The 27,382-nt window shown below is 45.7% G+C and overlaps 2 protein-coding genes across 9 annotated transcripts in view; both read right to left on the bottom strand.

The window, feature by feature from the left end:
* FUT11 (fucosyltransferase 11) overlaps positions 1-1,204 on the bottom strand; it is a 7,464-nt gene extending 6,260 nt beyond the window's left edge. The window contains exon 1 of the mRNA XM_007114363.4: positions 354-1,204. Coding sequence (XP_007114425.2) covers positions 354-1,061 — 708 coding nt within the window. The 5' untranslated portion in view covers positions 1,062-1,204. The remainder of the gene's footprint in view (positions 1-353) is intronic.
* Positions 1,205-1,260: 56 nt separating this feature from the next.
* The window catches only part of SEC24C (SEC24 homolog C, COPII coat complex component), a 29,669-nt gene continuing 3,547 nt past the window's right edge, over positions 1,261-27,382 (bottom strand). For 2 of the 8 annotated variants that reach the window (XM_028481758.2, XM_028481755.2), the window contains exons 2-24: positions 25,598-25,797; positions 22,910-23,045; positions 12,940-13,115; positions 12,356-12,730; positions 11,906-12,042; positions 10,607-10,675; positions 9,186-9,297; positions 8,829-8,956; positions 7,522-7,660; positions 7,201-7,316; positions 6,900-7,024; positions 6,547-6,738; positions 6,246-6,339; positions 5,914-6,030; positions 5,384-5,554; positions 4,567-4,663; positions 4,332-4,477; positions 3,970-4,108; positions 3,699-3,817; positions 3,422-3,601; positions 2,979-3,170; positions 2,654-2,743; positions 1,261-2,509 (exon numbers count right to left, since the gene is read on the bottom strand). In XM_028481758.2, coding sequence (XP_028337559.1) covers positions 2,369-2,509; positions 2,654-2,743; positions 2,979-3,170; positions 3,422-3,601; positions 3,699-3,817; positions 3,970-4,108; positions 4,332-4,477; positions 4,567-4,663; positions 5,384-5,554; positions 5,914-6,030; positions 6,246-6,339; positions 6,547-6,738; positions 6,900-7,024; positions 7,201-7,316; positions 7,522-7,660; positions 8,829-8,956; positions 9,186-9,297; positions 10,607-10,675; positions 11,906-12,042; positions 12,356-12,730; positions 12,940-13,115; positions 22,910-23,045; positions 25,598-25,769 — 3,363 coding nt within the window. In that variant the 5' untranslated portion in view covers positions 25,770-25,797 and the 3' untranslated portion in view covers positions 1,261-2,368. Of the gene's footprint in view, positions 2,510-2,653; positions 2,744-2,978; positions 3,171-3,421; positions 3,602-3,698; positions 3,818-3,969; positions 4,109-4,331; positions 4,478-4,566; positions 4,664-5,383; positions 5,555-5,913; positions 6,031-6,245; positions 6,340-6,546; positions 6,739-6,899; positions 7,025-7,200; positions 7,317-7,521; positions 7,661-8,828; positions 8,957-9,185; positions 9,298-10,606; positions 10,676-11,905; positions 12,043-12,355; positions 12,731-12,939; positions 13,116-22,909; positions 23,046-25,597; positions 25,798-25,893; positions 26,446-26,584; positions 26,935-26,985; positions 27,006-27,110; positions 27,362-27,382 lie in introns of those variants that run through there. The other 6 variants (XM_028481756.2, XM_055081329.1, XM_028481759.2 and 3 more) reach the window with 6 other exon arrangements.

The raw sequence follows: 27,382 nt of genomic DNA, 5'->3' as shown, positions 1-27,382 counted from the left end.
CATGAACATATATACACTACCAAACGTAAAATAGATAGCTAGTGGGAAGCAGCCGCATAGCACAGGGAGATCAGCTTGGTGCTTTGTGACCATCTAGGGGGGTGGGATAGGGAGGGTGGGAGGGAGGGAGACGCAAGAGGGAAGAGATATACGGGGATATATGTATATGTATAACTGATTGACTTTGTTATAAAGCAGAAACTAACACACCATTGTAAAGCAATTATACTCCAATAAAAATGTTAAAAAAAAATAAAAAATAAGAAGAAGATATGGCACTTCAGCCTGGACACCAGGGGTAGCGGCCTCAGCCCGGCGCGCCACCCTCCCCTTCCCGTCCCGCCCTCACCCACCGGGATGTAGCGCATGAGCTCGCGCACGTAGCGGTCCCGGTCCGCAGGCACGTCGCAGTGGGACTGCAGATAGAGCAGCGGCGCGTAGCCCCGGCGGCGCCAGTCCGCGCGTTCCGGGAGCGGAGGCGCCGCGCGGCGCAGATAGGCGGTCCCGGGCAGCCACTGCAGCGACAGCGGGTAGTCCGAGTGACGGCTGAAGGTGGCGGTAAGATTGAAGAGGCGGATGCCCGGACTGTGGCTCAGCAAGAAGTTGTTGAGGGGCGACTCCTCGTGCAGGAGCGCCCAGCTCTGGCGCGCCAAGCGCGGCAGCGGCGCTTCGGACGCGCGGAAGTCGGTGCCGTAGAAGAGCAGTGCCCGCGTCCGCGAGTCTCCCCGCACCCGTCGGTCCCGGGACGCCACGCACGCGCCGCGCGCGCACTCGATGCGTTCCGAGTCGCCCGGGAAGTGAGGAAACAGCCCTGGGCTCCACCATAGCAGCACCGGCAGGTCCACCGCCTCCCCGCTCCCCGGCCGCGGGGTCTCCGGACCGCGCGCCACCCCCACTGCGCCCAGCGCGGAGGGAGGCCGGAAGACTGCGCCGTCCCACGGCTCCGCCCACTCCACCTCCCCGCCGGTCTCCCCCTCCGCCACGGGCCTTGAGCCGCTGGCCGCACAGATACTAAGCACTCCCAGGGCGGCAAGCACAGCCCCCGTGCGGCCGGCCCCCATGTCTACTCTGACAGCCGAAGCCCCTCAGCAACAAGCCCGCCTTGCGGTGAGTCGCGACGGGACGAGGTCCTACGCCACAGGGGCACATGGCGCATGCGCAGCTCAGTGGCCACCTCAGCCGGCCACTTCGCGGGAGCCGCTAATCCTGGCAGGGAGTACCGGAAGGAAAGTGATAACGTTGCAGATAAAACTGAGGCTGCTGGTTACATCTTAATTTATTTTATTTCTTTACAAATTAAAGATGCATTGAAAAATAAACCAACGAAGAGAAATGAGAGGTCCAGAGCATGGGCGTCCCGGGCTGGGAGCAGGCAAGCCTGGCCACCATCAAGCCTAGCCCTTGTCCTGCCCCAGCTAGGTGCGGTTGGAAGATAACTGTCAGCCACTCTGTCAGTACGAAAGCCTGAGTGGTGTCCTAGCAGGAGAGACTAGCCAACTCTGCCTCTCTCCCCAACAACCTCCAGCTTGGAGAACAGTGCTTCCAGCGGGAGCTCAGAGTGGGATGCGGGCTGGCTCTGTGAGGTATTGCAAGTTGATGGCCAGGCTCCCTACAGAACCATCCAGTGGTGGGGCCTCTCCAGCTGGAAAGGAGGCTGATAGCGCTACCAGGTCTTAATATACTTTGCAACTCTGTTCCCAGGCTCATTCATTTCTGATTACGTGCCTCTATTCACCAAGTGATCACCAATCATTTCAGGAGAGAGAAGGATCAGTGGAAGCAGAGCAAGAAAGCTAATCAACCACCCTCAGTCACTCTGAGTTGGCTGTTGACTTCCAGGCCCAAGAAAACTGACCACTTTTCTCCCTACCATCTATGGTCTATACCCCAGCTCTTGTGCACCTGTAGGTATGTTTATCCCTAATATAGGAAGTTGTTGATGACAATGAGCTGAATTAGCAGCCCCTCCCCCTGTAATACCCTGGGATCCTCACTCCTTCCTGCCTGCCCTTCTCTTCTTGGAGGCTGGTCCAAAGGGACACATAATATTATCAGGGTCTGGGTGGCTCCAAATCCCCCAACACCAAATCATATACAGTGAACTGAGAAACTACATTCATTACGACAGGATTAGCAGGAAAATGAGGGTAAAGTGAGGGGATAGGGGCACCTTCCAACAGCAGGACATGACAGAGTGGTAGGATACTTGAGCCCAGAAAGAAGGTGTCTCCTTATACCACCCCCTCCCCCCAAAGAGACTGAGGTCAGCTTATATGACTTATAATATATGGAACTGTCCCAATTTCTCTCCTGTCCTGGGGTACTTTCTGGAAGCTGGCCTGGACCCTATGCTGTTTACCCACATGCTCTAGCTCAGTAGCTGCCGAATCTCCTTGTGCATGTGACAGAGAAAGTCCACATAGGATGCTCCGCCGCTCAGGCTCTTGTCTTCCACCAGGAAGTGTTTGAACACTGTCTCCAGCTTGTCCTCTTGTTTCACCACAATAAGCTACGGCCAGAACACAGGGTCATGAGGCAGGGCTAAAGGGAATTAAACATGCCCTGAAATCCCATTATCTAGTCACTTACTCCCCATCCCCCTTCCCGGTGAGGACTTGACAAGGTAAGAAATCCAGGTTCAGATCAGTGTTACCTTCATGTACCGTGATCTCTGTGCCCTCAAACTGTCAATGAGGCCTTGCACCTTCTTGGACAGCAGATTATCCAGAACTGGCAGAACACTCTGGAACACAAAATTCATTTACCCTTATGTTAAGGTGTGCTGAATCCAGAAGTGAAAATGGGGCAGCACAGATTTATGCATTATCTGAAATATGGAAGCCTGTGAAGAATGACAGCACCCTCCCTCTCTAAGTGTACCCTGCTATTTAAGGGAATGAGCACACTTTTCTTGGCTCCTAACTCGTATCACAGAGTCTACTTCCACACCCACATTCTCCTTGACTCCCTGCCCTCACCAAGCCACTGGTGATCTGACTGAAGGAGGAGACACCGAAGAGGCTCTGGACAACACCCTGTTGGACACCTGCTCCCACCCAGAGGAAGAGGTTGAGCCCATTCTCCAGCAAATATATATCCCCGTTGCTTAGACGCTCTTCAGATGCTCGAACTGCTGGTGGTTCAGTGGTATTCTCAATGGGAGACTTTGTCTAGACAAAAGGAAGGGGGGCAAAAGGTTACCAAGACTCGTTTGCCCACCCACACCCCAATCTTCCACCCCCATACACATGAAATTTCAGAAAGCTAAGCACCTGAGTAACTCTCAGTATGAAAATATTACATCAGATAAGATAGGTAAAAAATTCATGTGTCAGACACAGATGAATTTAATCCTTCCCTTCCTCCTCCTATGATGTCCCTTTCTCACTACAGTGTCTCACACTCCAGCACTCAGTCGCACCAACGGTAGGAGCCGAGGATAGAAGAAGACATTGGTCTCAGCCACATCCATGGAGGTAACCAGCTGTCGGACATAGGCCCGGTCATCAGTAGTGACTTCAGCTCCAGGCTGCAGGACATCACTCTTCAATACACAGTTCAGGTAAACTGGGAGTAGCTTCATGCACTCAGGAAGGATCAACTAAGGGGGTTATCAAAACAAAGTCAATGATCATGAGAAATCCCTCCCAATGCAAAAATGTATCCCAACAACTCCTCCACCAATATGCTTGCCCTACCTGTCCTGCAGAGGAGGGGCTGGCACAGTTCTTTCTGTAACAGGCCAAGATCTGGGCACACTGAGTGATAAGAGTGTCACGAACAGTCTTCACAGGGCTGTTCAGGACGCCCCGGTATGCTGGATGGGAAAGGGAGACAGCACAGTCACTGGTCAGCCACTCCATCACATGTGCCTTCCCACCATCACACCCACTCAGGAGTGCTGAATTGTTGACCTTCCTGGACCTTTCTCTTAGCCCCAATCCCACCCTGCCCTGCCTCTGCCCTCACCAAACTTGGCCATGTAGTTGATGAGCGTGTCAGTCTCACAGTTTCGATACAGATCAGCCAGCTGAGTGCAGCAGTTGAGGGCCAGGTTGTGGATGCGGAGCCGTCGCTGCCCTGCACAGCTGGTGTAGAGCAGGGCACACTAGGGGAAGGGAGAAAGGGGGAATTCACACCCCTCCCTCAGCATAGCCCTCGGAAAACTGCCTCTGCTATATTATTAAACTAGAAGACAGACATGAGCCATCCCTTCTCCAGCCTCTTCTAGTTTTCTCTACCTACCCCTCACCCCCTTCCCTACAGCCTATTTATATCCAGTGAAATGACCGTGGACACTTCTTCCCCAATCCCTGCCTCCTGCCCCCTACCTGCAGGAGGGCTCCATTCTCTTCATTGAGCCGATCGTCATGCTTGAACTCCACAGTCACCGTCTTGTCCCCATCCAACCCAGCCAGCTCCACATCTGTTGTGTTGTTCATGTAGAAAGCCCCAAAGAAATCTACAGCACGGATACCTGAGGGCACATGGACAGGGCTAAAAGTATGACAGGTGCCTCCCGCCAGACTGAGCCCCCCCACCTGCTCTTCTCCAACTAGGACTAACCAGTGCTTGTCCGGACCCGCATCACAGCATCAAAGCCAACGACCTTCTGTACATCCCGACGCAGGTCACTCAGGAACCGTTCCTGGTCATTTTCCACCTGCATCCCCCCAGGTCCAGAGTCACATCACTGACTACATATAAACAATCTCCCTGCACCCCCTCCACTCTACAAGCCTGCAGAATCGTAATGACAGTAACAGTGAAGATAATGATGTTGATGATAATGATAGCTTTTTTTTTTTTTTTTGAGGTATGCGGGCCTCTCACTGTTGTGGCCTCTCCCGTGGCGGAGCACAGGCTCCGGATGCGCAGGCCCAGCGGCCATGGCTCACGGGCCCAGCCGCTCCGCAGCATGTGGGATTTTCCCAGACCGGGGCATGACCCCGTGTCCCCTGCATCGGCAGGTGGACTCTCAACCACTGCGCCACCAGGGAAGCCCAATGATAGCTTTTAAGCACTTATTACATATTACATGTCAGGTATCACATTAAGTGCCTTACATATAATTACTTAATCCTGATGACAAATCCTAATTAATAACTATAAAAATCCCATTTTATAGATGAAGAAACAAAGGATAGAATAATTAAGTAATTTATCCTAGGTCACATAGCTGGTAAATGGTAGGGCCAGAATATCAACCCAGGACTGATTCCAAGCCCCGTGCTCCTGACTGCCACACTCTCTTCTTTACACTGTGCAGTCTTCTCCTCCAACGCTATTCCTATTAATGAGTCAGCAGCTAAGGGGCCACTCCACATGCAGGCAGGCATTCCCAGTCCTGCTTCCACCTGCCACCCAGAGTGTCATGCCGTACCTGAAAGCAAGCGTATTTATAGACAGAGCCACCAGTGAGCTGGGGTACAACAGAGAGCGTGGCCACATCCACATACTGGTTAGGGAAGAGGAAGAGGTCTACGCAGCAGCCTTGGGCCACACACTCTTTGGCCAGGGTCTGATAGGCACCTGTCTGAGGCTGGAACAGAGTCTGGGGAAGAACAGAAAAAAATGTTCAAAGATCCCAGTTCCACCCTGCTTGAGAACTGTATATGCTGTATATGTAATGTGGGATATTCAAGGACATGTAAGACTTCAGATCTACCTCTCAGCTTGCAATAGTAACAGAACAGTCTCTTAAAAAAAAAAAAAAGGAAATTCTACCAAGGGCTTTGGGATGGGGTAGAGGCGTGGGAGCAGTGGAGAAGGTTGGCAGTCACGGATGTGACATATGAAAGGGCAGAGGATCCAGTCCCAGTCCCCCTCAAGAAAGTTAAGAGTACTGCATTGTGAAGAGACAGCATGTTCCTCTGTAATAGAAAGTCCTCCCCGCAGCTCCCAATCCCACACCTTCTCCTTGTCTGTGTTGATCAACTTCCTATCGTCTCTGTTCTTCAGTTTCCCTGGGGCCTCTGCAATGGGCAGGGAGGTGTGGAACAGAAAGAGCTTCCCTGCACACTCAGCAGCCTAGAAAAGAAGAGAGATCTACTTGTCCATTCTTTCCTTTATTCATCCATTATTCATTCATCCCTTCCCTCGTCATTTACTCAGTGCCAACTATGTCAGACAAGCTGACTCACTGCACAGCCATCAATAACTGAAGAAACAGGGGTTGTATCCTAGAAGGTAAGATGGTCAGAAGACAGTGTTGCAGAGGTGGCTGCCAGGGACTCAAGCCTTACCTTCAGAGCCTCCATCCCAGCCTGGATAACTGGGGCAAATACTGTCTCTGTCTCCCTTGTGTCTGCAAACATTTCTGGAATCTGATCCAATAAGCTGAAGAGATAGGTGATAGGAGGCAATCAAAATTGCTATCCAAATTTCAAATCCTTCAATTCTCTGAAGTCATCTGGCCCCCAGACTCTGAGAATTCCTGAGGCACAGGAGTGTTCTGTCCATCCGCTGAACACTCTGCTCAACTCTCTGGCTTTCTGTGGTTGTACCCACGCCACCCCTGCTTTACTCCCACAGTCCAACTCCTACCTGGTGATGACTGCTTGAGACTCATTGACATTGACCAGGAAGCCATCCAGCAGTGGCACAAACATGTCACCCACATCAGATACAACCATCATCTGTGGCTGGGCCAATGAGCTCTTCACATTGTAGAAGTGGAGCACCTTATTATAGGTGACAAAGCCAACGCGGATTGCTGACTCTTCTGCCCCGCCCTCCCTGTAGAAGGTGACATTGTTACCCACGGTTGCCACCTTCTCCACCACCCAACTTCATGACATCAGGATCCATGATGTACTGAGTTAACCCAGCCACCCACCCCTAAGCCCCCTCCCCAGGCATCATTATCCAAAGGAAGCACCTCGGCTCCTAACTCTCACCTCGGCAGGAAGTCTAACAGTGACTTGAGCTCCTCACAGAGGAGCCTAACAAGACCACTCCTGATGGCATTGTAGGAGACGTCAATCATGAAGATGAAGGCAGGAGGGCTGGGGAACTTATTGTTCTGCAAAGGAAGGAAATGTTGGCAGCGGTGGGGAGAGGGGTATTAGTAACGAGGTCAGTTGACTAGAGGGAAGTCAACACCAAAGGGGACAATGACGGGGTGAGGGAAATGACCACAGCAAGTCTTAGCTGTCTCATTGTCCACCCACTGCTGCTCCCCACACTACCTTCCCTCACCTTGCAGTAATCTACAGTGGCCAAGAATTCATAAGAACCCAGGGACAGCTCAGGACGGTCATAAGCATCCACACGTTTGCCGGTATGATCCAGATGTTGAAAATACTGGGGGGGAACTGTGGGGAGTAGGGCAGAGTGTTACTCAAAGGTCCACGCTCAATCTTAGTTGGGTCCTGGCTGAGCTCACTCTATTGCCCCACATCCCCACAGGCGCCTTATTTCCCCAACTCCTGAACCAACAGACCCTCATCTATCTAACTAGAAAGAGAACAATGAAGATGCAATCCAGATCCCCCCCGACCCCAACCTCTGTGAACATACCATCGTTGATACAGCTGCAAAAGCAGCACTGGAAGCGCCTCCCTCCCTCAACAAACTGCATGAAAGGGCACATGTATGCTTTGCAGCGATTGCAGCGCAAAGGACCAGATTCCCCGTGGTCGACGACATACGGTGAAGCCTAAAGAGCAAAGGGGAGGGGCTCAGACATAGAGGGAAGCTACAGCAGGTAGCTATATGTGGCAACAGATGAGGAGGAACAACCTGGAGGGAGAAGGGCATGGCTCAGATAGTTTGCCTGGGGAGGGAGCAGAGAGAAGGGGAATGAGGACAAATGTCAAATGTCCCTAAGGAATGTCCCTAAGAGTCTAAATTCTATAGTCCCCTCTCCTTACTCCTCATCTCTAGAATTTCACTTCTTCTGGAAAGAGAAGAGCAACTGTGGAACTGGCCCAAACAAGCCAGGGGCTGACATGGATGTATGAGGAGAAAACCAGAGATTACCTAGGATTCTCATTTCTGGCCCAATCTTCAATCCCCTTCACTCCTGCTCTAGGGATCTTGACTCCTACCTCCCTTCCCAACGAAGTATCTATGACATTTGTCCTCCCCAATCCCTGGATTTCTGTGAGCCTACTGATGCCTAGGCAGATAAGAGACTAGCAGCCAAGTGTCCAACCATCCCCACTGAGACCCAGGAAAAGAGAAAGAAAAACACAGAACAAGACAGAGAAGCAGGATGTAAAGGGAGCCGTGAGTATCCAGTTATAGAGAAATCCACCCCAAGTTCATTAAGCTAGGCATGAACATGAGGGTATCCTACCAAGGCCTGGCAGAGCAGCTGCCAAGCTCTCTCTCTTTCAATGCTGATTCCAGGTATTGGGGTGACAGATCATGGCCCAAACCAGGTAAGAGAAGGACTACTGGATCTTAATCTACCTTTTTCCTTAATATGCTGTCCTAACATCTCGACCTACCTGGGATGACAGGACAGCATACAAGAAAAAACAGAATGATGTGCTTCTAATCATCTGGAGATGACCATGCTATGAGAGGCTCCTGCAACCAGCTGTCTTCTCCCCTACAAGTTGGCCTTGACTCTTTCCATAATGTGTTTCCCCTGTGGACTCTGCTCCCATCCAGCAATTTCTTGGGCTTTTACTCTCATCCCTACCACCCCCTTCAGGCATGGGCCCTGTGATAGAAAACTATTGAAGATATTCGCCCCTCCCGCCCAACCAAGACTTCTTCCAATGTGACTGCCAGAATCACATCTAGGAAGAAGTCTCACTCCCCACTCCCCCTCCCTTCCTCCTTTTCGTTATACTCTAGTCCCTTCCCTGACTCACCTCCTCTGGGGGCAGCCTTGCCAGCGGCTTGATGACAGCTGCCAGGGGCACCTGAGCCTGCTTAGCCATGTCAGATGTGCAAGGGATATTATAGGATGTGCATCGGATGTATCGGGGACTTGCATTCCCTGAAGAGGAGGTAGAAAAGCTGAGTCAGATCACAGAATCACTCCAGACACTGGCTCTCCATTGCCAATCCACCCCATCGTCCCAACAAATGCTAGAGCTGACGGTGGCTTTTTCCCCCTAGAGACCAATGAGGGACTGGTCTCTGATTAAAGACTGACAAAGCCCCATCCATAAGCTGATAATACTGGAGAAAAAGTCCCCGCAGGGAGTAATTAATGCCCTTCTCACCTTGGTCTTTCACGAGGAAGTTGGTGGTGACTAAGGGTGGCACCTGGCCCCGTACTCCAGTAACAAATGGCTCTGAACCCCGGTTGTTCCTGTCATCCTCAATAACCTGAATCTGTAAGGAAGAGGTGAAATGAATGAAGTGACAGATGAAAAGGGAGTAGTGGATGGCAGAGAGCCAGGAGAAAGAAATACTGGAGTTGCAGCACAGAAACTAATAATTTGCCAAGGAACACGCCTCATGCACCAGGCCTGCTCTCCTTTAGGAGATCATATAAAATGCTGTAATACCAATCTTCCACTCCACAGTCAGCAGCAACATGCTGGACAGGCAACATTGAGAAAGGGCTTCTTTATGAATCGCCCTGATCCCCAATAAATGGTGATCACCCTGTTATAATACCTACTCCAGGAAAGCTCCAGCTCTTATCACAAGCCTTCAAACATGATCAGATTCCACTTCCCTCCCCCATCAAGCCTCCGCCTCCCCTTCTCTTCCCAAGACACATTCTGAATCAGAGCAGGAGAACAGACAACGGTAACCATGTAAAGATGAAATCTACCTGGAATGACTCTACACTCAATGAAAATAGAAGGGACATGGTGAGGAGAGGATTACACAGCAGGAAATGATCAGGTAAGGTGAGGAAGCAGATGCTGCCTTATTTTCAGGTAAGCATCAGTGTGTAAATATGGGAGAAGAGGATATTATAGCCCAATCCTCAGTCCCCCACATTTTGACAGACCCAGCAAAGGAAAAAAAAAGATTTTGCAAAGCTGGTGATCAGACCTTCATGCAGGCTGATAACCTTTGGTCAGTTACTTCAAGATGGGTTTGGTAAAATCAGAAAAAGTAAAGGGAGAATAAGACTCTGTATCCCATAGCAGAAAGAGTTGAAGCTTAGAAATATATCAGAGTCAAACAGACTCTCCAGATGAGAAAGTGGCCCACACTTTCCCAAACCAGCTGTCCCCTCCCCGTAAGAAATGACAATTTCCCAAATTTGTACATTAGTAGCCACCTACCCACCTGTTTCTCTACAACAAGCAGTAGACAAATCAAACCCAGAAGGGAAGGATCTACTGTTCAGTTTTGTCCTGTTCCATCCTATGTCACATGCAGGCTCCTGGAGGAGCCAGCAGGACTAAAACAAAAGCTTAATATGCCATCTGACCCCGCCCTTCGATCCTGACCTTCTACCATCCCATACTTAAAGGCACTGCTAACAGCTTGCTACTTCTTCATTATATGGTGACTCGAGGCATGCACATCCTTCTAGCTTGTAAAAGCAAGGGTCTAGAAGGACTAAGGGAAGAGGATGCGGAGGGATGGACATGGTGGATGAGGTGAAGATGAGGTCACAGGCATGCATGGGTGACATTAACACAGGGATGACAAACACACACCCACCCCCTGCACTTACTGGACTAGGAATGGCATCAGGGTCTATTCTGTGCCTGGTTTTCTGCTGAGGAGGCAGCTCATTGAGTTGCTTTTAGTGTTTTAATAATAAAGGCAGCAGGGGAATACAGGGAGGGAGACAAAAGAACAAGAAGCAGATGTTACTTCTCTCAGCCCTGATGAGTTAGACATGAACAGCTGGAACCCAGCTCATACTGCTGAAATCAGACCCCCCCTAGATCAGAAATTCCAAATTTTTCTGGGCCAAAAAAGAGCCTTTAATGGCTCAGGCTATGATGTAGAAAGATAAGGAAGGGGGTAAATAGGAGGCAAGAGGGGTTATACGGAGGGGCTGAATGGGAGAAATTTTAAGAAGGAAGAAGAGGGATGTTCCCTCCAAAAGGCCAAGCCTCCCGTGTAAGAACTATTCTTATGCTGAACGAAGCCTCACATCCAACCAGACTCTCCTTCTCACTAAAGGAGGGAAAAGGAAAGAGGGTCTCCTTAATCCTCTAGAGTTTCCCTTTGCCAACTGGGTCCCTCACCATGATAGTTCCCCAAAGGAAGAGGGAAGAGAACAGAATGGAATATGACAATGGCTAAGCATGGTGAGGTAACTGACATAGCAAATGTTGCAGACAGAACTATAAAGTGGCCTCCACTTGAGAGTACAGTACTAGCCTCTATTCTGCATATGATAAGGAAGGCCTGAGTATTTTGATGGCTCTAAGGGTGAGATTCACCCTCTTCCTGGGAGAAGCAACTTGCCCACATTGCCCTTGAAATTGTAGATCACTATTCCCCATCCACACAGCAGCAGGCTAACAAACAAAAGTATTGGAGGCTTCCTCCTAAAACACTGTCTAAATAGGGGCAGAGAGAATCCAGAGAGGCTTTCCTTTTCTTACCACCTAACACCAGAGAATTTCCACCAGCTCTACCCATTAAGAAGACTGTTATCCTACTAGATCTAAGAGGACAAGACCTGGACCCACCCACTCCTCCACAGAAGAGCAGAGGTTACCGTGCTCTGTCCAGCAGTGACAGAATGCAGCACTCAACCCAGAGCTCTACTGATACTGCTGATCACTCCTGGTTTCCCTTCCTTTCCTGCCCAGCTATGAAGTAAAAGTGCCCCCAAAAGACTTCTGGGACTTCAAGTTCTAGTTAAAGAGTCAAAAATTACATCTAGTCTCTACACCTACAAGATGATGAATGAAAAGGAAAATCAGAAAAGGCTAGGCAAACATCTCTTCTAGGTTGACTCACTTATCTGGCAGCCACAAGCTCCTTCCCTAGGACCACATAAGTATCTACTTACAGGGCTTGGGATGGCATCAGGGTCCAGGCGCTTAGGAGGCAATGGTTGAGGAGGCCCAGGCTGACTTCCAAAAGCGGCTGCTCCTGGGTAGGGACTTCCATAATTGGACTGAGGGCCCCGGGTTGGTCCAAAGGAACCTGAGAGACAAGGACACAAGGTTGATGAACAAATTATTCCTTCTCTATCTCTTCTTAAGGCCTCATGGAAATTACTAGACTCCTATAAATGTAGAATTGAGAGGTACAGTAATGACCATTCAGAGAAAGCCCACACTATCTGAACTAAGAGAAAAAGAAATCTTATAAACCCCAGATCCTAGTAATAATACCCTGAAGCTGTCTATCTAGTTCACCACTTAGCAAGCAATACTAAAAGCAAATAAAAACAACAACAAAAACACATGAACCGCTAAAGCCTTTGGCTCCTAGGTAGACCTTGGGAAAAACTCACCATTTTGTTGCAGCTGATAGCCTGGCTGCTGGGAGGAGTGCATAGGTGGTGGTGGTGGTCCTGGGGGCCCAGTCATTTGGGTGCCAGGGGGCAGAGCTTGAGGAGCAGGTGAGGACACGTGGTTGGGCTGGCTCACTGGGGGCCCCCCAAAACTCTGTCCAGGCAAGAGAGGACCAGTCATCGAAGGCATCCGAGGACCCCCTGAAGCTGGGGGTGTGAAGCTGGAGGCCTGTAGTGGGACAGATCGCTGGGGAGGCTGGGCCCCAGGATGACCCTGGGCCTGGCCAAGGGGAGGAGCTTGGCCCTGAGGATAGGAGCCATACAGACCAGAGTTAGGGAAACTTCCTGAGGCTGAGGCCAGCGATGTTGGTGGGCCTGAGAAGTAGAAGAAGTAGAGTCAGAACCCCAGTCATTCTGCCTCCTTGTTCAGTAAATCACTTTCCTTTCCACATGAGGGGCAGGAATGACTTCTCCCATCTGCTGGGGCTCAGAAGCACAAGAAATAAAAGGGATTCAGGTATAGCCCCAGAGTCTGATGCTTCTAAAAAGAAGGGGACAGTATTCCTGTGGTCACAGCTACTCACCATAGCCTAGCCCTGAAGGTGGAGAGGCTGGGGCCACAGCACCACTGATCTGCATTCCGGCCAGCTGAGCAGTCACCTGTGCACTTGTTGGGGGAGGGCCATAGGGCTGAAGCACAGCTGGCTGGCTGACCACAGGGGCCAATATGGCTGACCCAAATGGCTGATACCCAGGGAGCCTGTGAAGAGAAGGAAGGCAGAGGTTTCTAGTGGGCCAAGACACCCTTCAAAGTTGGCAGGAGCTCCACATCATATAGGAAACTATATTGTTTTACAGCATCTTACTCTCATCTGGGCTCTTATATGGCTTCACATTTTCATATATTTGTGAATAAATTACATTCCTCATGATCTACACTGTGATTATTCATGGCAAACCTTGTTTTCCATTAGGTTCACTCCAAAAACATGTGTTGAACACCCTCAGATCAGAGTATTATTTACTCTGCTAGTTAGATTATCACCTCCTCTGCCTTAATCCTTTGTTGACAAACCACCTCAGTTCTGTAATCTGAAGCACTGAAGGAGTCAAAAGGGAAGGTGCACAGAAGCATTAACACACAGGAGCTTAATAAATGTGGGCTCAAACAAATGCAGTTTGATTGTTTAACTTTTAAACCAAAGTATCACTTAATCCTGGAAAAGATGTTAGAAATATCCATAAGATCAGAAGAGCAGGTCAGCTAAGTCTGGCATTCTATACTAAGCAGAATGATGATGCTAACTCTATCAGAGTTAAGGACTAGACAAACAGGACATAAACCAGGTAGCCTTCTAGCTGGGTCTATCTAGCAAAGCCTCGTTACTTGGATAGCTGTCTTGGATACTCCCATGGTATCAGATGCCATATTAAAATATAAGTTCAAAATCATTCCAATATCATTGTATACCAACTAGCAATTGCAACAGTGTTTTACAGTAATGTTACTGCAAAAATCTATAACATAGATTATTATACATAACAAGCTCCTTCTGGGATTTCAAGAATGAATCAAATCCTTCACAACGGTAGCCTGTTACACTGAAATTCTGATTTATCCTTCCTGCTTATTTTGTCTCTACTAAATAACTAGAACTTTATTATGTTTGGTCAGCTTCTACTAGTTCTGCCGTTTCACACTTTTCATTTGTTCATTCAGCTAGTATTTTCTGGGCAATATGCTCGTGAAACTTACCTCCCTAAGCTCTTTGTTGGGCTTTGCATTTTTTGTCTTCCATAGCAACAAACATACTGTTAACCCCATAGCAGATGCTCATAAATCCTTGTCAGAATAATTATATTCTATTAACATGGATAATACTCTCCACTACCCAGTGGTATTCTATCACATACCATAGTAACAATAAACCAACACCTTATCTGTACATAGCTTTATAATTTACAAAGCATCTCTAAGTGCTTTAATTTAATTCTCACAGCAAATTAATGAGGGAAACAGAGCAGATAGAAAACTAAGATACTAAGGGTTTAAGTAGCAGACTATTCTAGAACTAGAACCCAGACCCAATTCTTAGTCCAATGTATCAATACTTTACTTTTTAATTGTGAAATATAACATAAATAGAAAAAAATACATAAAACATATACATACTGCTGAATAATACAAAAACCCATGTAACCAAAAAGCAAGTCAAGAAATAGAATACACTGGGCTTCCCTGGTGGCGCAGTGGTTGAGAGTCCGCCTGCCGATGCAGGGGACACAGGTTCGTGCCCTGGTCCGGGAGGATCCCACATGCCGCGGAGCGGCTGGGCCCGTGAGCCATGGCCGATGGGCCTGCGCGTCCAGAGCCTGTGCTCCGCAACAGGAGAGGCCACAACAGTGAGAGACCCGCGTACCACAAAAAAACAAAAGAAATAGAATACACCAAAGGCCCTGTGTGCCTCTCCTTCATCACAGCCCTCTCCTTTCTCCCAAAGATAACTACTTTCCCAACTTCTTGATAATTATTCCCTTGTCTTTAAAAACAATATAATTCAGCTATGTCAGGTTTTTAAACTTTTGTAAACAGAATCACATCGTACATACTCTGAGCTTTGCTTCTTTTGTTCAACCATATGTTTATGAATTCATCTATGCTGTTGCATTTAGCATTCTCTTTCATCACTAAATGTTATTCCACTAAATAAATATGCCATGCTTTACTTAAACATTTTACTACAGATGGATATTGGGGGTTTTCCAATGTTTGGATATTATCAATAATGTTGCTATGTTCAATCATATATTCAACTTGTTTATACATACATGAGTTTTTTCTAAGGCATATAGCTATGAGTGAAATTACTGGTTTATATGATATGCATATCTTTAATTTTAACAGATAATTCCAAGTTATTTTCCCATAGTAGTTGTACTAATTTGCATCTGACCACCAGTGGATGAGAGTTCCTGATACTCCATAAGCTCAGCAATATTTAGTACTGTCACACTTTTAAATTTTGCCAATCTGATGGATACACAGGAGTATCTTGTTGTGTGTTTTTTTAAATAAATTGATTAATTTATTTATTTATTCATTTTTGGCTGCTTTGGGTCTTCGTTGCTGCGCGCGGGCTTTCTCTAATCGCAGCAAGCGGGGACTACTCTTCGTTGTGGTGCGCGGGCTTCCCATTGCGGTGGCTTCTCTTGTTGCAGAGCACTGCCTCTAGGCGCAGGCTTCAGTAGTTGTGGCGCATGGGCTTAGTTGCTCTGCGGCATGTGGCATCTTCCTAGACCAGGGCTCAAACCCGTGTCCCCTGCATTGGCAGGTGGATTCTTATCCACTGTGCCACCAGGGAAGTCCCTTGTTGTGGTTTTTAATTTTTACTTTGTTCTTTACTCAAGAGGTTGAACAGCTTTTCAATATGTTCTTTGGCCATTAGTATCCCTTATTTCATAAAATACCTATTCTGGTTTTTGCCCATTATTTTTTTCAACGGAATTGACTTTTTCTTATTGATTAGTAGTTCTTTACATACTCTGGATACTACTTTATGTTTATACCTACTTTATATGTAAATATCTTTTTCCATTCCGGAACTTGTCTTTCCAATGTACTTCCCGTTTAATGTCTCTCTCTTTGATCATTCCCATCAGCACAAAAACATACAAATATCTCAAAAAATAACCAACTATTAGTGGAAACAACCCAAATGTCCATCAACAGATAAAGAAAATGTAGTATTATATGTATACAATGAGATACTGTAATAAAAAGAATGAAGTACTGATACATGGTACAACATAAATGAACACTGAAAAAATTATGCTAAGTGAAAGAAGTCTGTTACAAAATATTATATAGTATATGATTCCACTAATATGAAAGTCCAGAATAGGGAAATCTATAGAGTCAGAAAGTAGAATAGTGGTTGCTTAACGTTGGGGGAGTGAGGAATTTAAGGAAAACCTAAATAGGGACAGCTACTTAGATAAAGGATACGGTGCTTCTTCTTGAGGTGATGAAAATGTTCTAAAACTGACTATAGTCATGATTGCACATATCTGTGAATATACTTAAAACTATTAAATTGTACACTTTAAATGGGTGAATTGCATGGTATGTGAATTATATCTCAATGAAGTTGTTTAAAAAATCCAATCAAATAAAATTGCCCTAAAACCTCGCATCCCCTCAAGCTTTTGCTCTTCTTTTAGCCAAACATTAGAAAAGAATTGGTCTATACTCTGTCTCCTTTTTCTTTTGGCCACGCCACACGGCTTGTGGAATCTTAGTTCCTGGACCTGGGATTGAACCCGTGTGCCCTGCAATGGAAGTGGGGAGTCCAACTACTGGACTGCCAGGGAATACCCTATCTCTACTTCTTTAATTACTATTCCTCTCTCTTTTTAAAGATCTTTCTTTCTAGGTTCATTTTCCTTTTTTTCCTTAGTCTATCCCTTAGTAGTTTTCTCAACCAGGGCCTATACACAGTAAACTCTCAGTCTTTGTCTGAAAATGTCTTTATTCGCCCTCTCTCTTAGCTAGGTACATAATTCTATGTTGACAGTTACAGTCCCTTAATCAAGGTACTAGTCTACTATCTGCTCTCCTCTAATAGTCCCTGTTTCCTCTAATCGATATTTTTTTCCTCTGAGAAACCCTAACGGCCTGGATTGAGGGAGAATGGTTGTTTAGCATTTGCTTCTGGAAGGTACTCCAATGATACTGTTGCCCAAGATCAAAATTTTTTTTAAGTTTTAAGATATAGTTCCCATACCATTAAATTCACTCCTTTTAAGTGTGTACAATTTAACGATTTTTAGTATATTTACAGAGTTGTGCAACCATCACCAGAATCCAACTTTAGAACATTTTCACCGCCCCAAAAAGACAGGTTCATTTGCAGTCCCAAGACCTTTTCTTTTTTCCCCCACTTATCCACAGCCAGCCTGGGAGAAACAGGACTCCTTATTATTTCCCTCTGCCAGTGTGCAGATTTTTTTTTTCTGGTCTACCTGTTCACTGAAGGTGTAGCCTAGGTCCAGACTTCATAAACAAGGTCTCAGTTCTAAACCTCAGCTCAGAAATGCCCAAGGTACCGGCTTAAACTTAAGCCCACAGGTTCTCAAGATGATAATTTCCACCCTCTCCACAGGCAGCCACAGTGTCAACTTACCACTCTGATTTTCAGTTCCCATTTGGTCTCTGGCACTTGAGGATTTCACTTTTTTTCTTTTAAGCTTGATTATGTATTTGAAAAAAAAGAATTGTTTCTATTTCCTCTCCCCTTTCTAGATGTTTGTGGCAGAAGGGTTTTAGGTTACATTAATCTATTTACCAGCTGAAATTCTTTCACCTGCCTTCATATCTCCACTGAAACTACATCTGTCAATGATGTCGAACCTTGCCAAACCCAACAGTCAATTCTTCGTCTACATCTCACCCTTCAGCAGCAAATGACACAGCTGATTATTCTCTTGACTTCCTAAAATACTTGCTTCACCTAGTTTCAGGATGCTACTCTGTCATGGCTAATCTCCTACCTCACTACTGCTCTTTCTCAGTGTGTTTGTTTGTTTGTTTTATTTACTGGGCTGTGCCAGGTCTTCAGTTATGGCATGTGGGATCTTTAGTTGCAGCATGCGGGCTCTTAGTTCCCTGACCAGGGATCGAACCCAGGCTCCTGCATTGGGAGCATGGAGTCTTAACTGCTGGACCACCAGGGAAGTCCCTCATTGTGTTTGATAGCTCCTCCTCTGACTGTCTTTTTTTTTTTAAATAAATTTATTTATTCATTTATTTCTTTTTGGCTACACTGGGTCTTCATTGCTATACGCGGGCGAGCGGGGGCTACTCTTCGTGACAGGCTTCTCATTGCGGTGGCTTCTCTTTGTTGTGGAGCATGGACTCTAGGTGCACATGCTTCAGTAGTTGCGGCACCTGGGCTCAGTAGTTGTGGCTCGGGGGTTCTAGAGCTCAGGCTCAGTAGTTGTGGCACAGGGGCTTAGATGCTCTGCGGCATGTGGGATCTTCCGGGACCAGGGCTCGAACCTGTGTCCCCTGCATTGGCAGGCAGATTCTTAACCACTGCACCACCAGGGAAGTCCCTCTGACTGCCTTTTATATGTTGGTAACCTCCAAGGCTCAGTCCTCAACTCTACTATTTACTCTCAATGCTCACTTTCTAAGTGATTTCATTTAGTCCCATGGCTTTAAATAATGTCTCTATACTGAAGACTCCCAAATTTATATCTCCAGTCCTGACATCATTCCTTAGCTGCAGATCCATATACAACTGCCTACTCAGCATCTCTACTTGGTAGCTAGTAGCCTTCTTAAACCTATAATGTACAAAATAAAACCCTTCATTTCACCCCCCAAATCTGCTCCTTCTCAAATATTCTTCATCCCAGTAAATAGCACTATTTACCTAATTGCTTAAGTCAACAGGTTAAAAGACATCCATAATTCCTCTTTCTCTCTTAACTCACATCTAATCCTACCAACTCTACCTTCAAAATATATCCCAGGGCCTCCCTGGTGGCGCAGTGGTTGCGCGTCCGCCTGCCGATGCAGGGGAACCGGGTTCGCGCCCCGGTATGGGAGGATCCCACATGCCGCGCCCAAATCTGACTGCTTCTTACCACCTCTACCACTACCATCCTAAACCAAGCCAAGATCATCCCTTACCTGAACTACCAGCATTAACCTCCTCATAGGATTCCCTACTTCTAAACTTGAATTCAGCAAAGTGACCTCTTTTTTAAAATAAATATATTTGTTTTAATTATTAGAGAATGAGGAGAGCACAAGCAAAATGTTTAAAAAGTAATGTTTTTACTAATCACATTTGTGACAGTATTAGTATTGTTATACTGAGATCGTTGTGTATAATAAGGGATAAAATAAATGAGAAATTGTGGCATATTCCAATATTCAAATTCCATCATCCCCACAGTCTTGAGAATCAAGACTCCTGGTATGGAAGAAAAGAGATACAGATATAATGAAGAGGTTAAGTAAAGGTACTGTAGTCTTGAATTTGAACTGAAAGTATATATTTAAACTAATGAGGTAATGTAACTTTAATATATGTAGATATGTATTTCTTAGCTATGTCCACTGAAGAGGCCTAGGAAGTGACCAATCAGGCAGCAATGAACATTCCTAGTGCTCAGGTTATAGTCACAAAATAACATTTCTCACCAACAAAATAAAGGATTTCTTGGAAAAATGGCTAATTCCTGGTCTAGAATATAAATGTACAAGATAAGCCTGAAACATCTCATTAGACCTAAAGATTACTAGGGTCATGTCAAAAGGACTCAGGAGTCAACTTGAAGAGGCTCGCATTGGTCAAAGACAGGACACTTTACACTCCAATAATGATGATAGTTGCAGTGAATTAAAACCCATCAAATACGTTTAAAACTATAAATTCATAATGATATTAAAAATAAGAGTTGGTCACCTTGTAGATAACAGAGAACCAATTCATTTCCCTATAAACTAGGAAATAAAGGTAAAGAATCAAGCATTTATTCTAAATGAATTGCACAACCAGTAATCAAATAACAGATGGCAAGAACTGTCTAAAATGATATTCAAACAAATAAATGAGGAAAACAAAAGAATTAGAGTATCACCATTTTGTAAACCCAGTGAATTAATATACATATGCATCAACAACTGCTAACATCACAAAAAGAGAGACATCAAGATACTATGTGCCAGGCTTCCCTGGTGGTGCGGTGGTTAAGAATCCACCTGCCAATTCAGGGGACATGGGTTCGAGCCCTGGTCCGGGAAGATCCCACATGCCGTGGAGCAACTAAGCCTGTACGCCAAAACTACTGAGCCTGCGCACTAGAGCCCATGAGCCACAACTACTGAAGCCCGTGCACCTTGAGCCCATGCTCCACAACAAGAGAAGCCACCGCAATGAGAAGCCCATGCACTGCAACAAAGAGCAGTCCCTGCTCGCTGCAACTAGAGAAGGCCCGCGCACAGCAATGAAGACCCAATGTAGCCAAAAATAAATAAATTAAATAAATAAATTTATTTTAAAAAAAAAGATATTATGTGCCTTCAAAGTCTTGCTCCACACTATGCACAGGGCAGTCCCTGCTCGCTGCAACTAGAGAAGGCCCACGCACAGCAATGAAGACCCAATGCAGCCAAAAATAAATAAATTAAATAAATAAATTTATTTAAAAAAAAAAGATATTATGTGCCTCCAAAGTCTTGCTCCACACTATGCACAGGGATCAAATCTGGATCCAGTCTTTGGATTCAGCTGCCAATTTGCAGGAAATACAAAGGAAAAAGAAAAATACTGAACTGCAACATGAATATGCAACCCAGATAATCCAGGCTGTGGGAAACTCTTCAGGTCAATTAGCTTGGAGTCCTCAACAGATAAATAGTAAGAAAAAGAAAGAGATAAAAAGGAACCTATGGACTTAAAAGACACATCAAGTTATTTTTTCTTAATAGGTAAAACTAAACTGTGGTGTCTAGGGATGTACCTTTGGATGTAAACTATTTTTAAAAACACAAGAAAGTGGCTACTATAAAAGTTAGGATAGGGAATTCCCTGGTGGTCCAGTGGGTGAGGCTCCGTGCTTCCACTGCAGGGGGCATGGGTTCGAATCCTGGCTGGGGAACTAGGATCCCACATGGCCAAAAAAAAAAAAAGTTAGGATAATGGTTACTTATGGGGGGAGGGAGAGAGCGATGATTGAATTGGAACACATGGAAGGGGTTTTAGGGGTGTGTGGCAGAGTTCTATTTCTTAATCTGGGTTGTAATCACTTTATGAAAATTTACTAAGCCATACCTTTGTTCTGTATGGTTTTTGTGTATGTGTTTTACATTACAATGAAAAGATCCATCACATAAATGAACAAACAAATAAATGGGGAACATGTTACTCTCCAGCTTAAAACTCTCCAATGGCTTCCCACTGCAACTAAAATCAAATTTAAACTTCTAACTATGGCTTAGAAAGCACATGATATGGCTCCTGCCTATGTACCTACTTTATCTCCTCCACTCTCCACTCTGCTCTAGACACACTGGCATTCTTGCTCTTCTTCACATCAACCAAATTAATTTCTCTACCAAGGCCTTTGCACCATTGTTCCATCTATCTAAGACACTCATCCCCCAGATCTCTGGGTACCTCCCTTCATCATTTCACTGTGGTTTCAAACATCACTTCAGAGAGGCTTTCCTTGACCAATGTATTTAAAACAGCTCCCCACCTCCTCACCACTCATTCTCAATATCCTTATTCTGTTTTATTTCTTATTTACATTTGACTACTTGTTATCTTCTGTGTACTTCATGAGACTATAAGCTCACGAGGGCAGAGACTTGATCTGTTTGATAATGCTTTATCTCCAACCTCTAGAACAACATCTGACTCATAGTAGTACAAAATAAATATTTTTAAGTGGATGAATGAATTAATGAATTCCCTATACTGCTTCTCAGAGTTTTCCAACACAGAGGGTTACGGAGAGTTTCCTAGGCTCTTTCTCTGGGCTTACATTCAATGTTAAAAATGTATATTCTGGACACCTAATAAAAATGTCAGTAAGGGACTCTTCCACTACCACATAACCTACACGTAGTTACACTTTATTCTTTGTTTACCAAAAAACAAACAGCATTCCAACAGAGATGACTGCCCTCCTTTAATGGACTTCCATGCAAAGACAAGGGTTTATTGAGTCATGCACCACCAAAGTTTTCATCATTTATGTAGTTTTCCTTTGAGTATCTTTCCTTTCATAACTGGTCACACCCAAACTTAACCAATAAGTCCTACTAATTGCCTGATCTAAAGGAAAAGGGGAAGTCAGAAGAGACAAAAATAATCCTGAGGTTCTTTTTTCCTATTTTTCCCATAGGGTAAGCTCAGAAGGACCATAACAATTATTAAAGATATGTCTAGTCAAGGAAAAAACCCAAGTTCACAAAAATAGAAAGAATATGAAAAAAACCCAGGTATTTAGATGGGTCAATAATCCACAGGGTGGACATTAGCAGCACCTGTAACCTGCAAAAATGAGAACAAACTACAAAAAGATGAAGGGAAGAGGAAAAGGGATGTAAGAGAAAAGCAAAGAAAAAAAAAGAAAAGTAAATAGGCCCTCACACATTCCTAATTCTTCCAGTCTCATCAGACCAATTTTAGGTTGAGCCAAATACGTACCTCTGAATGGACTTGAGGACACGGCGAGGGGAAGGGTAAGCTAGGACGAAGTGAGAGAGTGACATGGACTTATATATACTACCAAATGTAAAATAGATAGCTAGTGGGAAGCAGCCGCATAGCACAGGGAGATCAGCTGGGTGCTTTGTGACCACCTAGAGGGGTGGGATAGGGAGGGTGGGAGGGAGATGCAAGAGGGAGGAGATATGGGGATATATATATATATGTATAGCTGATTCACTTTGTTATAAAGCAGAAACTAACACACCACTGTAAAGCAATTACACTCCAATAAAGATGTTTTAAAAAAGAAACAAATACGTACCTCTGCATCTGAACAGTGGAGCTTGGCCCATTCTGTACATCTCCTTGTCCAAACTGGCCATATGCAGTCTGACCACAAGGGCCCTGTGCTGTTGAGGCTGGAGGTGCCCCTGCAGAAGGTGGGGCTCTTGAGACACCTGAGGGTAAAGAAGAGAAACTAAGCAATTGGGAAATAACTTTCTCCTCCACTCTGAGCGAGGAATGCAAAGCAAGGATCAATAAGCTCAGACCTTTACTGCAGTATCACAAGCATAATACCATAGCTTGGCAATGAAAAGGACACCATCAACATGCAACTCCAGCTACAGGAGATTCTGAACATGGATGCCCAGCCAGAGAGCCTCTACTCTCCTAGACAGGTATACTACAGGTGAAGCTGTAGCCAGAGCCACAAAAATGTAGGGCCTTCCTATGATCACCATACACTCTCACTCAATCCAGGACAGTCTAACTCTCTTACCTAGACAAAACGTCAACTCTTTTAAGGAAAAGATCCAGGGCTTCCCTGGTGCTACAGTGGTTAAGAATCTGCCTGCCAATGCAGGGGACATGGGTTCGTAGCCCTGATCCAGGATGATCCCACATGCCGTGGAGCAACTAAGCCCGTGAGCCACAACTACTGAGCCTGCGCTCTAGAGCCCTCGAGCCACAACTACTGAAGCCCGTGTGCCTAGAGCCCGTGCTCTGCAACAAAAGAAGCCACCGCAAAGGAAAGGATCCCACTCCAGAACTCAGAAACTTAGAGCATACATGAGAAAGGTGGCACAGAAGGTGACCAAGTAACATTCTAAACTAGGTTGTAAAGAAAGGCACCTCTTAGGAAGACTATTGGGGACATCCCTGGTGGTCCAGTGGGTAAGACTCTGCACTCCCAATGCAGGGGGCCCGGGTTTGATCCCTGTTCGGGGAACTAGATCCCACATGCATGCCGCAACTAAGAGTCCGCATGCCACAACTAAACTTGCCACAATGAAGATCCTGCATGCCGCAACTAAGACACGGTGCAGCCAAAATAAATAAATAAATATTAGGGAGACTATTCTGCCAACCTCTTCTTCATATATTCTACTCATCCTACCCATCTTCTTTTCAGCCATTTCTAAGTGTTGGCACTCCCGATAGCACATGGCTCAGGAAAGTATTCCCACAGGCTGGAGAATTTGTTTCTGCCCAATTGTTCAGTCAGGACAGGTCACCTGCCCTCCAATTACTGCTGTCACTATGTCTTCACAAAAGCTGTACTCTATCCTTCTGCTCATCAGAGCTGCCATCAAAGCTACTTCTACTACCCCCAACCATCCTTCCCACATGAGATACAGGAAGAAAACAATTATTTACTTGGCATATCACTTTGGAAATATTGCTGACCCCTGTTCAAACTATTGTTTTTTTGTTTTTCTTTTGCTCTGCCCTCAGTAGAGATTAGACACTATAGAACCTGCCTACAGGAATATGATTAATCTGAACCTGCTCACTAGCCATCATAGAACCAGATATGTTTTCCTCTCAATAACAGAGCTTCCTCTTGGGGCAATGCCAAACTCCATCTTGATAAGCCAGGACTTGACAGATCAGAGGTGGACTCTGTCCAGCCAAAGTCCCAACCCAGAGTAAGGCTCTCCAAAGCCCTGAGACCTAATCTCACCACTTCGCAATTTTTTTTTTCCAAAGTCATAATTAAAATGGTCATAACTTCAATCATTTCCCAAATCTTACCTATGCCTCCTTGGTGCCTTCTTTTTCCCATATCCCTTTATGGAATTTACTGTCTTAAAAAGCATAAAGCATTTGGTATACCTAAGTCCTTAGCTAGCCTAACCAAAGATCAAATGTCAACCATTTTCTAAAAAACCCCTATGAATAATATAATCTGTAGATTACCAGCTGCTCTTCATGAAAAGGTAACATAAAAGCCAAACAATGATCCTAAGGCAACACCAGATTGGTTTCCTCTTATTTCCCTGATATTAGACAACATCTGAGAAGCCAAAGAAACTCAAACAAAGGAAAAGGAATGATATCAGCAGAAAGATATGAGAGACACCAAAAATCAGGCACACAAACATCACACTTTTCATCCATGAACTAGTTCCTCAAGTCCCAGAGTCATTTATAGATAGAACTATGAGTCCGATGAGAGGCATTATCAATATACATGAGAAACAAGTGATTTCAGAGAGACTTTAGGTCAACAGAAATAATTAATCCTGGTCACAGGCTCTGGATGAGCTGTGACCACAACCCTTCCATCCAGCTGTGAACAATGCAGCCAGGTGAGGCTGCAAAGGGTGACACCCACAGGAAGTGAACTGCCATTGAACCTGGAAGATGTGCTCCCACTAGATGTCTTAAGGCAGAGACTCAGTCACCTTATAAAAAAACAGGGAAAGGTGGGAATTCCCTGGCAGTCCAGTGGTTAGGACTCGGCACTTTCACTGTTGTGGGCCTGGGTTCAATCATCCCTGGTCAGGGAGTTAAGATCCTGCAAGCTGCGTGATGTGGCCAAAAGGGAAAAAAAAAAAAAACAGGGAAGGGCAGACTGCCCACAGGACTCTCAGTGACCAAGAGCCAGATTCATGTTCCTCAATCCCAGTCACCATACCCTTTAGGCAGCTTAGGTAGGGCAATACAACTCAACCTGAAGACTACTAATTCCCCTCCTTAGCTCAAAGGAAGCTTGGAAACATACCTGGGGGAGGGGTTTGCTGATAGCTTGGTACTGGGCCATTGTAGGCTCCATAGGAAGTGGGGGCGGTTGTGGACCCTAGTTGCCCACCATAGCTGGATTGATGATGCCCTAGGTAGACAGGCTGGGGCTGCCCAAACGGCGGCACAGGTGGAGCTGACTGGTTAACGTTCATTATGAGAGCATCCCCGACTTGGTCTCACCTATTAGATGAGAGAGAAGAGAGAAATTAGTCAAAATCAGTTTTCTAAAGAGAGAGCACTATTCACAGTAGCAAGTAGAAATAGAAAAGGACTGACCTTATCAGGCAGTGATCAGCCTAATCATTCTCACACTACTACAGGATCTTTGTAATTTTCTTCCCCAGACAGCAGACAGACTGCCTCCTCAAAGTAAGGATTTTGTTACTCTGAACCCTATGCTTTGTCACTGCCAAGAGGGTATAAATTTCAACCTCAGATAGGCCCACTGGAATGGAGCAGCAGCCTCCATTCCCCAGTGGTATGATTTCTAGTGTCTAGTCATACAAGAAGTCCTGCCACTGATAAACTATTGTGATATTACAGGTAAATGAAACAATGCTCCCACTTTCCATTCATTCACTCTAGCATCCATTCATTCCACAAAACTGAATACCCTCTAGTGTGCTAGTCATTTTTAATCACTCAGACTACATGTCTAAAACAGATTGGCTAAATTCCCTCCCCCTCAAAAGACAAATTTTAGAGTAACCGGTTAGAAAAATGACATTCTTTGGCTAAACTGCAGTAAATCAAGTGCTACTCCATCCCCAGTCTTCCCACCAAAAGAGTGTATGGACCTTAGAACTGAAGCATTAAAATCACTAAATGTAAAGGACAGCTGAAAACTCTAGCAAGGTATCAGATTAGAACTGAGTGCAGGTCTGGCACAAAAACTTCTCACAATAACCTAGGGAAACAGTTCAAAGATCAGTGGCAAAGTTAGATTTCATGGAAAAAGATCATTCACCTTATCCTTCAAGTAGAGGGGACTATAAGTATTTCAAATCCCAATGCACTTCTCCAACTCTCCTGTTTCTGCTCTTATATGCTTGTAATGAATCTAGGCCACCACCAAAATTATTACAATCTTGCCCAGCAACAAAGGAATAAATTGGAGAGCCTTTCCAAGGTCCTTCCAAGAACAGGACTATCTGATCACATCTACTCTTCATAGCCTGATCATTCCAACTATCCTATAGACAGCAGGGACCCAGGAAGCATAAGAGCTCACAGCTACTGCAATGGAACAATGGGCCTCTCCCCTTTGCTAGGTAGGGCCATCTTGACTACAGAAAAGCTGAGCTGCTCTTGGACTAGAACTCTTTAAATTAAAAGCCATCTCAGGAGCTGTTCTTCCAAATCCCAAACCTTGCACAGGTCACTACATTAATCTTGACAGATGTCCTCCTCCTCTTATTTTCCGAAAGTCAGTGTGGGGGTGGGGATGGTAGGAAAGGAGCTTCTTCTCGAGGAAATAATCCCCTCAAACACACCCAAGAGTTTGGAGTCAGGCTCAAGTTTCAACTCCACTCTGGGTGGACAGTCGAGGGTGACAACCCAGGAGGCGGGGCAAGCTTCCTAGAACTCTGAAAGTAGTCGAGCTGTGGAGGCTGGGAGCGCCGGCGATCAAGACCGAGAAGCCAAGCCAGCTTCTCGGGCCGCGATGAGAGAGACTTCCACTAAGTAGGAGATCGAGCGTCTTGCGCCCTTCAACAGGCTCAGGGCAGGAAGCGGGAGCCGGAATCTGGGCCGGGAGGAGAGAAGG

Source organism: Physeter macrocephalus, chromosome 20 (assembly GCF_002837175.3).
Source record: "Physeter macrocephalus isolate SW-GA chromosome 20, ASM283717v5, whole genome shotgun sequence".
In the NCBI taxonomy this organism is placed as follows: Eukaryota; Metazoa; Chordata; class Mammalia; order Artiodactyla; family Physeteridae; genus Physeter; species Physeter macrocephalus.
This window is presented reverse-complemented; position numbering and strand designations above follow the sequence as displayed.